General features: G+C 51.7%; 2 protein-coding genes across 2 annotated transcripts; one reads left to right on the top strand and one right to left on the bottom strand.

Annotated features, from left to right (window-relative positions):
• Window positions 1-9,374: 9,374 nt before the first annotated feature.
• Window positions 9,375-11,249, top strand: LOC128271770 (lysophospholipid acyltransferase 7). Its single transcript, XM_053009405.1, has 3 exons — window positions 9,375-9,632; window positions 9,713-10,160; window positions 10,226-11,249. The coding sequence occupies exons 1-3, from the start codon at window positions 9,424-9,426 to the stop codon at window positions 10,976-10,978; spliced, it is 1,410 nt and encodes a 469-aa protein (XP_052865365.1). The 5' UTR covers window positions 9,375-9,423; the 3' UTR covers window positions 10,979-11,249.
• On the bottom strand, window positions 11,105-12,341 carry LOC128271771 (histidine protein methyltransferase 1 homolog). The gene is made up of 4 exons (XM_053009406.1): window positions 12,246-12,341; window positions 11,753-12,195; window positions 11,449-11,696; window positions 11,105-11,383 (listed from the first exon to the last, which is right to left on the bottom strand). Exons 1-4 carry the CDS (start codon window positions 12,298-12,300, stop codon window positions 11,248-11,250), a joined length of 882 nt encoding a protein of 293 aa, XP_052865366.1. The 5' UTR covers window positions 12,301-12,341; the 3' UTR covers window positions 11,105-11,247.
• Window positions 12,342-12,365: the final 24 nt, after the last annotated feature.

The raw sequence follows: 12,365 nt of genomic DNA, 5'->3' as shown, positions 1-12,365 counted from the left end.
GATTGTGGACCGCGGCCGCTACTGAAACGCAAAAATGAATGCTACTTTACTTCAGATGCCACCAGGATAGCCTTTCGAGCGATGTAGCACGTGGAATTTGTGGAAAATATGCACTATGGGGACGTTTCAATATACTAGCCGTCAAAAATGACGGTTAAAAAAACGCGTTTTAATCGCTTTCAATGCATTTGCATCGATTACATCGTGATCGCCGCTACTAATAAGGTGTTTGTCAATAACACCGTTGATCACTCCTCTGCGTGTGGTAAATTTGTTGCAAAATGAGCCCAGAAAAAAGGAAATAAAGTCACACTTTCTTCGATGCCATTTGTTGCGCATCATTTCTTCGGTAGGATGAAGGAACTCATTAATGAACGGTAATGTTGACACGTTCATTAAACCCCAGCTTCATTCGACCGATCGGACGTCATGGCCCCGAAACAATTTCGCTGCTCGACAATGGCCTATAGTGAGCGAAGCATCCAGAAATAGTGAGAGGCGAGTTGTTGGTTCCGGGCTCATCGTGCGGCGGGCCGATTACGATCCGTTTCGGGATGTTGGTCGCCGTCACCGTATCCGCGCTCGCCGTGCCACTTGTTGCGCATTTGCGGTTGCGCTAGAAGACACGGTAGATGTAGTGGAACATCGAGAAACAAATTGATCCATCCACCGAGTAACTCCCATCATCATCGCGCGCGGTTGCAGCCAGATGCGGTTCCAATGACGCCAGGCGGCAAGGGCAGAATACGACACAACAGTTGCTGCTGCTGTTGTTGTTGTCATCCTTGACGACAGAGCCTTGCCAGGGAACGGGTCTTCTCGTTAGCGTTCTCTTAATTCACAACCAACTTTACTTGGCACAAAACTACGCCTTTCGTTGCGGTTTTCCCCCTCGGTTACAGCAGCTGGCCTCTGGAACAAGTGCACGGTGTAACAAGACATTATGCACTTTTTCCCTGCCGTCGCTGCCTTCCTGCGCCCGACAAAGTGACACTCCGCTCCATTTCCGAGGCGTCTGTGTTTGACGACGAACCGCACCCGTCCGGCCAAGTGTGACGCGAGAGAGATGGCTTTCCGAAAGGGGCTTTATATTTCCAGCGAGAGAAAGTCCATAAAACCGAAAGAAAATCCGCGTGGGGCGGGCGCGGCGCTTGAGTGGTTTATCGTGGATTGAAACATTACGGGCTTCGTGAAAATCGATTTCCGTTTCACACCACGGCGGTGCCAGGCGCGTTTTGCTTTCTACCGCGATCCGGTGAAGGAACACCGACGTCACACTCCGGATGAACGATTAAGTAATTTGAGCCCCGTCGGTGACGATGACCGACGATGGAATATTGATATTGGGTTTTCGTCGGCTTCGGGACACTCTGGGAGTGTCTTCCGTGTGAGCCCTTTTCGTGTTGCATCCATTTTCTGATTTCCTCGTCATGAGGCCGTAAGACACAGCGTGTGCCAAAATTTAATTTCAGAGCACTTTACAAGAACCAAACATCAATTAACTGTGAAAGCCTCTCGGTGGCATAATGTTCCGGCCCACCTGTAGGACCCTATTTTTCGTCCTTTGCCATCGTGCGTAAAGGCTGAAAGTGGACCGGTGCATTCGCTACTTACCGAGTTGGTGTGCTTCAGACGATGCACCGTTGATGGGTGCTTGTTGCTGGTGCCGGTGCCGGCCGTACCCGTGGCATGATTGCCGCAACCGGAGGCCACCGTCCCGGTAGTTACAATCCCGCCACCGGCGCCACCACCACCACCGCCACCGCCGCCGCCAGCGACAATGTTGCTATTGACACTCGCCAGCGCTATGATGCGTTGGGCGGACTCCAGTGATGATGACGGTGATGCTGCTGCTGCCGGGGCGGGTGGTAGGTTCACGGGAGGCACCAAGGCACAAGGGCCACCCGCAACAGCAACAACCGTTTCCGTTGCGCTGACCAAGCCCGTGATGCTGCCGCCGCAGCTACTCCGTCTGGCTTGCACCGGCACGTGATGCCCTCCGACGGCCGACAGATGATGCTGGTGGTGATGCTGGGGCGAAAGGTGTGACTGACCGACGATGCACTGTTTCAGGGATGCACCGAGGCCGACGCTGCTGCTGCTGCTGCTGCTGCTAATTGGCAATTTTCGATCGCTCATTTATTAGCTATATTATTTTTAGAAAACTCCTTTATGTGTGCTTTTCAGCTTTCCTACTACTACTACTCCGGTGGCACTTCCGTGGCCACGATCTCACATCACTTTCCAATCACTCTTCCACCGGCCGGAGATTGTTTAGCACGCACTAACAGCTTTCACACACACACACACACACAGAAACAAGCACACAGACGCACGCACACATGCCGAGCTGGGCGCAGGGTTGGGCGCAACGTGCGCAAATGGTCAACGGTGTAGCAGCAATAACACAGAGGTGCCACAACGAGGACGCTCGGCGTTGGTAGGCCCCATCAGCGCAACAGTTGTCGCCGTAAAGCACGCGCCATCGTCACCGAGGCCATCGTGCTGCATCGCGTTTGTAGCACTTGCACCAGCAGATCGTGGAACTTTCTTCCTGTCGTGGAACGTCTTCTTCGGGGCACGGTTTTTGCGGGAACTGGAAACACTTGCACCGTTCACTCTCCGAAGATCTTGCTCCTCTCTCTCTCTATCTCTGAACCGGGGGCTGCAAAATGAGAGAAATGGAGAATCTTGGTTACAAATTCGTTCAAGTGCGTTCTGCGGTCGGCCAGCCACAGTGCGTAAAGTTTTCCCTCCTTTTCATGTATTGATCGCGTGTGTCACGAGCCGGAAGAGTGGCTTTTTTGGGCGCGAAATTCGACACACGCCGTCAGCTGGTCAGGTGGTACGGTAATGTTGGAAGAGGGGAAGCACCTGAACACCTGAAATTAAATAGTAAAACGTTCTTCCGTCCACAAACGGCGGCTGCCGAAACCAGAAAAGGGCTCCCTCTTTCTGCGTAGCCTTCTTTTCTTCTTTCGTCTTTAGAGAATGCAGTTTATTTGCGTTCTCTTTCTGCCGCGCACGCACACATCGAAATCGATCGTAGTACACGTTGCACCACCAATTGTAAATGATATGCACACATCAAGGGTGTAGAAGAGAACAGGTTTTTCTTCCCGGGCCGCAAGCTCACGTTGTTCGGCGGACACCCGACGCCAGGTTGGGTTGTGGGGGGGTTCGTGCAAAGGTCGTGCCTGGGACGACGGCCCATCGATTCTTGTCGTACTCCGCTGTAGCGCTTTCGTTGCCACTGCCAACACCGCCGGTTAGGTAACCGCACGACGCACTCCGGCGACGGTGCACTTGCAGCCCCCGAAGGTTAGCATCGAATCGAATTCCGAATACCCGTGCTCGGGCACAGCAGCGCTCGCTCGCTGGCTGTCTCCAGCGTTCTGAGCACGGTGTGTTACAGTCTAACGGATTCTTGGCCTCGACGAAGGTGGTGTACTTCGCGCCCGCCTTCACTACAACCGCGCGCCACCGGAGAGAAGTAATTTCCAACAGTCACGCTCCGTTCGAACTGCTGGCCACGCAGGCGGCCCTACTACTGCGACGGTGACCGAGAGCCGTTCCTGAGCCGGTCTGGAAGTGAAAACAGAAAAACGAGAAGAGGCATAAGAAGACGGATCAGTGGCAGGTAATCACACGATATGAAATAATTGCTGAGGCATGCGCTGCCCATTTCTACACTAATCAAGTTTTCCAACAACTTTCAATGGCAAAACCGGCAGATCACACAGACCTACTAGGCACAACACCCGGTTCTACTACGAATCGAGAATGAGATCAAACTCAAGCACCGCATTTGGGGGTTTCATTTTCCCCCCTTAACCCCCGTCGGGAAATTTACCTTCCAAGCGAACCACATTTGCCCCGAAGGAGCCAAATTCCTGACTCGTTTCGCTCTCCGTTCAAACGGCCCGCTGCTTTCTGTGTGTGCCACGGAAACACGTGTACGGGGGTGTGGCGCGCAATGGGACACAACAATCGAACAAGAACAATCCAGCTCAATTGAAGCAAATGAAGCTAAATTGTACTGTGACGCTGCACCCTCGGTGAAGGGCAAAATGGCGTACATATGCACTCCCCTTCGTCGCATAATATGCTGCGTACACTGGGTCACACACAGAGGCTACTTTGATGAAGCGCACACAGCGCATCATGTGCAGACTCTCTCGCTTGGCTCGCTGGCTGTGGTAGGCTGTGAGAACAGCTTCTCCGCGTACATGTTACGGGCAGGAATCTTTCTATGCCCTTTTCACCGGAATGCTGTACCTTTTTCCCGCCGCTTGATTGTGGACCGGGGGCCAAGACGTTGATCGATCGTTTACTTCTTGCGAACATTCTCCTGCTGTTTTTTCTTCAATCATAGTGGGTACGTAACGCTGAAGAGGGACACATTTTTCATTAGCTTTCCTACAGGCTCACGTGCCCCGGGAGCATGCGGTCGCCAGGCTAGGTCGCCAGCTCCAACTCCCAGCGGTCTCGCGGCCGACACTGGAATCCCCAAGCGAAGGAAACCTTTCAGTTTGTATCAACCAAGGCGCGCAAAGTTAGCTGGTTCTTTGCGAGGACCAACCCGGCCGGAGTGGGGTGTGGCCGGCCGGGAACCGAATGAATCACGTTTCGCCGGTGAAGTGTTTACTGATCCCACCACCGTTCTTACACCGCATCGGTGGCGCCTCTTCCTACTTTCTTCCACTGCAATAAAGCTACCAATTCGAACGCATGGCGCGTGTCGTTAGTTCCGTGCACCTCCGCCTTATGCGTGGGGGCTGCTCGGGGAGATGAGGATTGATGGGCCCCCCGGTGTTTAGTAGGTGGTGGCCACCTACTGGCGTGGCGGTCAGGCCAGCATCATATCATCACGCAGAACAAAAAGGAAACTCCAAGCGCCCAACTGCGGCGTGTGTTACCAAAACGAAACGCAAGTTATGAATCGTGAAGTGGGTCCCCACAAGAGACAGCCATTCGCTTGAATCGCTCTTTTTCTTTCGCTCCTTCTTTTTACGTCGCCCTCTTTCGCTTCGCAAACCCACGCACGCAGGAGAAAGTACCGAAAGGCGTTTTATAACGCGGCACACCGCGCACCGGGGCCTCGACTTCGCTTTCTTCGCCTTGAGTATTCAGCGCTCTCCTCGAACGGCACACACCGTGGTCGTCGTCATCATCATCATTATGTGATCGTGATGAAAATCATAACTTTTTTGGGCGTGAAATTGCGCCACAATCACGATCAACGTTTCGGTGTTCGCATATGTTGGCCGCGCTCCGGCTCTATTACACCCCTTTTCATTACACTTTTATTATCTTCTTTCATTGTAGCAACAACATATGTTCTGCGGTGCAATAAACGGCCCCACAGAATCTAAATTTGTTCCAATCAAACCGGCTTTTGCCTGTGGTGCAAGGTTACGGGATGTTTCTAGTTTATCCCGTCGTGACACGGTACACGTGACCACCCGTGAACCTTAAACCATTGTGGAGCCCTCCATCAAACATAATCAGGAAGTTGGCCATTTGAACGTTGTGGTCACAGCTCTTAATGTGTTGCTTGGTGGTGTCGCACGGTGGGCAACGTATCGACCGAAGTGTTCAACCTTCAAGTCAGACATTTGCCCGATACCGTTTTAAGTATCGGCCAGAATGCTGCCGGAGGAAAATTCGGCGAACCCCCCCCTGAAAACAAGCTGTTGCATCGTAACCTACACAGAAAACCCTCACTGGTGGCCGGCCGGCCAGCAGGCATATGTTGGGCGCTGATGATGATGATGATAATGATGCCGACTACCACCCGTCGTACTAAACCAGGGGTTCGGGTTTAGGAATTCTCTTCGATTCCGTTTCGCTCCCTCCTAGTGGCAATTTGCGGCCACCTTTTGCCGTGGTGCTGATTGATCGTAAGCTTCTCGTCTCTGGGCCGCAAACATATTCCCTCTAATGGCCGATCGCTGCTGTAGGCCAACAACAATGTATCGTGTTGTATCACCCCGTGTTGGAAGCATATCTAGCGCCAGGGGCAGATGGTGCTGCTGGTGATGATGATGATGATGCCGATGTGGTGGGCTGCGATGACTGGCCGAAAAGTGACCAAAACGGGACTTCGGCTCCGTAATTGTTTCGCGAGAAACGGGATAAACATCAAACAAAAAACAAACGATCGAAGCAAGCCCCTGGCAGGGGGGGGACAGAAGATTGATCGTGGTTTCCTGCTGCACATACACACGTATGTGATCACGCAGCATAGACAGACACACTCGCATTGTGCAGTGTGCAAACTAAGTAAGCCTTTCTTTTTCGTTCAGCGTCTCTTAGCCAACGCGCATTCGCGTTTTCACGCAGGTTACCCACACACGCACACGCACGCCGGGCAATCGCAGCCATCAGCCAGATGGATGCGCTTTCGTTATCTACCGAATTCGCTTCTTCCTCTTCTGGCTGGTTGTTATCCCTTCTTTATGGGTTGCAAACGAGCGTTTTGTTTTCTGCATGTGGGGTCCGTGTGACACACCCCTTCCTCGACCAGGCAACATTAATTTTGTTGACCAACCATAAGTCTCTCGCACCGCAGTCTCTCCTTCAAGCCGTTGCCGGTGGCCGTTCGCATGGCGCCCGTGTGAATGGATCGCGCGGTCCGAAAGCTGCCATCCGCGATTCTTGTCCCGGGGTTGTGTGTTTGTGTGTGGTACGCACGGAACCTCTACCAACCGTGGTCTCGGCTGCAACGTGCGCGCCCGGCGCTGCTGATATGCTCGGCCCACCGCGAGGAGGACGCACCGCGTGAGAGATGAATATGCTTGTTTCCCGTTGTTTTGCGGCGCGGTTCGCTTGGTTTGTAGAAATTTTCTCCGTCCATTCCTCGTTCTCTCTTTTCTTCCTTTTCGCTAATGCTTCGTTCTGTTTTCTTTTACATTTCATTTTCGTGCCTGCTGCTGCTGCGGGTTGCTGCTGCTGCCGGCTGCCGTCATCATCAACATTTTTCCAGTCAATCATTTCACCATCTCTCTCCCTCTCACCCGCTCTAGCTATCTCGCTCTTCTTCTTCTCACCTCAGCGGCGAGGTGGGAGATTCCGCAAAACATCTACCGCTTTCTTTTGACGCCAATCCGTGGAAGGGACGCCGCCATCGGGTGGGCCGGACAGACCTCTTTCATGGCCTTTCCCCGTGACCAGCCGCTTCATCCATTTTGGTCCGATTCTGCCCACGTTGCGATGTTGCTGACGCTGTAAGCAAAACGAGTGGCTAGTCACTGAGATTTTCGGCGACCTGCGACCTTACAGTTTCGTGGGATTTTCGGGGCCATCTACTGTCCACTTCCAGCGCCACGGTGTGCATCATCATAGCGTGCTTTGGATCAAACTATTGTCAACTCTGTCACACTCCTTCAACGTAGGATGCTGTGGATGACATAAAAAAGCCAACATACGGAGCATAGCACTGTCCTCTCCGCTCCACACCAGTCGCGGGGCCGGTTTTGAGATTTCATTCATCCACGGTAATCCTTGCGCCACGACGACGGACAGTGGCATTTCATAATCTCTCCATTTGCCGTACCCCACTCTCAACGGGGGGCGATAACGACGCTGGATGGTTGCTATGAAACACAAATTCCAATCCGATGATTGGGCTCTGCGACACACTCTGGAAACACTTAAAAAAACACCTTCAACGTCCGGAACCGGAACCAGTGCGTAGCCCAGGCAGACAAAACAAAGCCACATACAAACACCCAGATGTACGCACTCGCGCCGAGCGCGTGAAGGGTGCACAAAGAAAATACAAACCTCGATTGTGTGTCTCCGGAGTGGCCTCAACAACAACGGCAGCGGCGGCGGCAGCAGTCTGAGGGGGTTTCGCGTTGAACGATGTACGAGGAAAAAAAGCACACAGAAAACACAATGTGCGCACGTTGCACTTTTTACCCCGCTACGGCACACTTCGATTCGATGCACTGCCACACGAAAAACAGTGGTACAGTTGGAAGTTTACAAACTCTTCGCCAGAAACACTCCGTTCGAGCCTTTTTACACGGAAAACATCGGTTTGCCAACAATATTATGATGATGATCATCGGTTATTCATGATGATGCAGATGGCTGCTGTCGGAGGTGGCGGTGTGTTGGTGACGGCCGTCCTCAGTGGACGCGTGGTGCATTCCGCGAACGCTGGAAAACCGTCCCCGTTTGGCGTGGCGCCCAACCCTTGACACACAGGAGACAGCCCCGCGGGAAGAGAAAACCAAAATTTCGAATCAGGGCTCGGCGCGTGATTGGGAATTTTGGTTTTCTGCCCACCACCCTCTCCAGCCGACCGACCGACCAACACGCACGCAGCACGCACACCCGCGACGCGCGAACGCACACCAACACACATACACACACACCCAGTACTGCTGCGTTGGGCTTTTTGCATCCTCTTTTTCTACTTTGGTTTCGCCCACGATTCACACAGCTCCGCGGAGAGCCTTTTCCATGGATGGTCGATGAAAAAAGCTTCTCGCACAGACACGGCACACACATACACTGCCTTGGGGGACACGCACTTCGCGAGGAACGCGGTGCTGACGCGGATCTCGGACGCGCTTCTGTGTTTCGATGTACCCGTTCGTCTCGCTTGCAGAAAAAGGTGCCAAAGGTTCCCAAAGGCCAGGAAAAGATCACATTCACAGCAACTCCACCAACGCCATTCTTCGGTGGGCCGAACGAAGACGAGACGTACCGTGTATGTGTGCTGCTGTTTTGGCTGCTCCGTCACTGGATTCTCACGCGAAACAAACACCGAGCTTCTGCGAAAGCCCCGTAAAGCAGCAAGTAAAATGATTTTGGCAAAATTGTGAGCCCACCAATTGTGCCTCGTAACAAATGGAATAGGCCGCCTTGAAAACAGAGTTTCACTTTGCTTCTTTGCTTGCGGCCCAGTTGAAAACAACGCACTGAAAACGCGAAACGCGAAACGCGAAACGCGATCCGCCGACTGAGAAGAGAGAGAAGTGAATGAACATCGAGACGCGAGTGAATTCAACGGAGCAAACACACGTCAAACAAAGTGTCGAAGCTGTCAGTCAACGAATTCAGTGTCCTTAAAAGTTTAATTTGGAGGTTTTAATTTGTAAGCTTTGTGTTGTTAGACTGTTAAAATAGAACAGCGTTCTCGTCGTTACCAGAGTAGTTCGAGGAAACCTAGCGTAATGAAACTGTAATTAGATGTTTAAGTAAAAATGGATTGATTCATATAAACTTTTGATACACACTGTAACTGACATTTGTAACTCCGCACCAAACGTCAAACGGATGTTTATTTTTTTTTGCTGAGCCCCTACTTCGCGAGAATCAGCATATTTCGTTGGCGGGTCAGTACCCTGTAACGCGAACCAAGAGAGCGGAACTCGGGCAGTGAAACTTCTTGTGGAGTGAAGGACAATGAAGGACGACGTAATCTATTTGGTGCTGCTGGGCTCGTGTATCGGGTTCGGTCAGTACTACCGCAAGATCCGGGATCCGGGGCAAAAGAAGCTGATCGGGACGGCGGTAGGGCTGCTAGTTGTGCTATCGGTCAGCGGATTCCACATGCTGCACATGTTTTTCTGTTATCTCACCAGCGCCCTGCTGATAATCTATGCTAGTCGCAAGTAAGTCGGCGCGATAAGAAAACGTCCGATTGATTGTAACGGTGTGGGATTATTTTAAAACCATTCCCCCAATTTTCCAGAGTGTGTCATCTGGCCTGCTTCGGGTTCATGTTCGGCTACCTGTTCTTCTTTCGTTCGCTCGCGATGCTAGGCTATGAATCGCCACCGGGCCACACGAACATGATCCAAATGATTCTCACCCTCAAGCTGGTCGGCTTGGCGTTCGAGGTAAATTCGGCCTACAGCAAGTCGAAAGCGGTATCGGCCACCGGCGGCGGTGATGGCGGAGCGTCGAGCGAAACCGATCGTGTTCTGCTGAAGCTCGATATGGCCGACATTTTCCACTATAGCTTCAACTACGTCGGTGTGCTGACCGGGCCCTACATTACGTACAAAACGTACCACGATGCGATCCACCTGCCGTTCAGTGGACGCGCGGATTGTGTTGGGGCGACGGTGGAAAAACTTAAGATGGTACCCCTGTACGCCGTACTGTTTCTGCTCGTTTCGTACGTTTGGCCACTGGAGGTAATGAAAGAGGAATCCCTTCAATGGTAATCCCTTCCCGGCTAATCCGTCGTTCGTTTTTGCAGTACGCGACAAGTGACGAGTTCTTCGAGCTGCGTTCGTTCCTCTATCGTCTCTGGTACGTGTGGCCGACATTCTTCATTTTCCGTATGCGCATCTACACCGGTATCCTGCTGAGCGAGTGTGTATGCACGATGGCCGGCGTCGGGGCGTACCCGGTGGCATTCGCCAGCAAACCGGGCCTCGGACCGACGAAGGAAGTCACCGAGGGACAAGAGGGACCGTACGACTTCGAAGCGGTGCGCAATATCGACGTAATCAACACCGAGCGCTGCTGGACGTTCCGCGAGGCAATGAAGTACTGGAACATGTGCGTCCAGTATTGGATGGCCATGTACGTTTATAAGCGCTTCCCGAGCAAAAAGTATCGAACCCTAGCGACTCTCGGCGTGTCCGCCATCTGGCACGGCGTGTATCCGGGATACTATTTCTGCATCTGCGGCGCCCCGTTCTATTTGCCGATCGAGGATCTGTACACGAAGCTGTTTTTGAAGGATGCGATCGGCCAGCGCCGGTTGGTGCTCAATGTGATCTGCTGGATTTCAAAGTTCTTTGCGTTTTCGTACATGGGCATTGCGTTCCTGCTGCTAACGGTGGACAAGATTTGGCATTACTACAGTTCGGTTTACCACTTTGGCTACGTACTGTGGATTCTCATGTACGGCGTTGGGGTGCTGATTGCCAAGCAGCGAAAGGCTGCCGCAAAGCGCGAGGAACGATCGCGGGAGCAAAGCGCAAAGAGTACAAAGGGCGATTAAGTCAGCCCGCCGGATGATTTCGTTCGAAGCGAATGATTTGAAACGATGCACACACTAGGTTCTGTTTGTGTTCATATTTACGTTGATGCTCTTAGAAAACTAGTTATTTACACGTTGATCGGGTTGACTGGTATAAACCATGATTTTTAATGTTAAAGCGACTTCAATTTGCACACTAACGGGGTCATGTGGGACTGCAAAGTGTGTGGAAGACACATTCTTACAAATGCAAGGCTCGAATGTTCCGCATCGGTCAAGCTCAGCTACGTTTAATGAGTGTTATAATACATACTCAGCACTGAAGAACAAAATATATAAAATGTTATGTAATTCAATGTGGAAAGAAACGAAAAAGGGGAACAGTGTTCAGCCGAACCGAAGTAGTACGTTTTGGCCGCCAGATATCTAGAATGAGGGAAGGTTTTCAACGTCAGTCGTAAGCGGATTGATCAGTATTCAGCCAGCCGTACACTATTCCACCGGGGGACAGTTTGCAATCGAAAAGATCGAGCAGCTTGCCATAGTTTTGTGCGTTGTAAATCGTCTCCGAAGTGAGAATGAGATCGAACGTGCTCTCGTACCGTTCCGTAAAGCTAGCCCAATCGCCGGAGAAAAATCTAACCACCGTGGTGTCCGATTTACAACTATCGTCGCGGTCATCCGACCGATCGTTCAGCTCATAGTTTACCATTGTCGTTTTCGTGAGGACATCTTTGTTCTGAAATCGAGACCCATTAGTGCCGTGCGTAAAACAGTTCACCGTAAACGTCTTACATAGTCCTGAAAGTGCACTTCGCTCGCGCCCAACAGTTTCGCTTCGATACCGAGAATTCCAGCGCCACAGCCGAGATCGAGCACCGTTTTCGCCACGAATTGTGCCTTCAGTTCGGCGGAATCGGCCAAAAACGTTCCCAGATCGAATGTGCATTCCCAAACCTTCAATCCGCCTTCGTACCGGTTGGGAACCAGATCGGAATGATCCGTCTCGGCGGTCACAATTTCTTCGCCAAACGTTTCTTCCATCAGCGCGAGATGATTCAGGTACTCGATCGTACATTCCTCCGATAGCTTAAAACTATTTACCGCTTCTGGATTTATTGCCTGAAAACTCGTTACCATGTGGAGTTCTTCGCAGGCATATGCCACACCATTTTGATCCGTTTCCTGTTCCGGTTCGTGTGTATCGAAGATCGACGTCTTCGCATCAGATTCTTCATCTAAAACGAGCCATTCAGTATTCCAATATTCCAATTATTCGTCGTCTTACCTTTTGGTTGTGTTGGGCTTTGTTCCTCCTCCACTTGGAAAGCAAATTTAAACATGGATTAACAGAAATTTCTTTGATACGAGCTGAAAAAGCGAGGCAAAAGGCAACAGAAAGACCGGT

The sequence above is a fragment of the Anopheles cruzii genome, chromosome 3 (genome assembly GCF_943734635.1).
Source record: "Anopheles cruzii chromosome 3, idAnoCruzAS_RS32_06, whole genome shotgun sequence".
In the NCBI taxonomy this organism is placed as follows: Eukaryota; Metazoa; Arthropoda; class Insecta; order Diptera; family Culicidae; genus Anopheles; species Anopheles cruzii.
The sequence above is the reverse complement of the archived record's forward strand: the minus strand, read 5'-3'. Positions and strand labels throughout refer to the sequence as shown.

Coding starts and splice junctions, on each gene's coding strand:
- LOC128271770 (XM_053009405.1), top strand. CDS start 9,424: ATGAAGGACGACGTAATCTATTTGGTGCTGCTGGGCTCGTGTATCGGG. Junction 9,633..9,712: donor ATAATCTATGCTAGTCGCAA/GTAAGTCGGCGC, acceptor CCAATTTTCCAG/AGTGTGTCATCTGGCCTGCT. Junction 10,161..10,225: donor CGTACGTTTGGCCACTGGAG/GTAATGAAAGAG, acceptor TCGTTTTTGCAG/TACGCGACAAGTGACGAGTT.
- LOC128271771 (XM_053009406.1), bottom strand. CDS start 12,300: ATGTTTAAATTTGCTTTCCAAGTGGAGGAGGAACAAAGCCCAACACAA. Junction 12,196..12,245: donor AAGCCCAACACAACCAAAAG/GTAAGACGACGA, acceptor GGCTCGTTTTAG/ATGAAGAATCTGATGCGAAG. Junction 11,697..11,752: donor AAGTGCACTTTCAGGACTAT/GTAAGACGTTTA, acceptor TCTCGATTTCAG/AACAAAGATGTCCTCACGAA.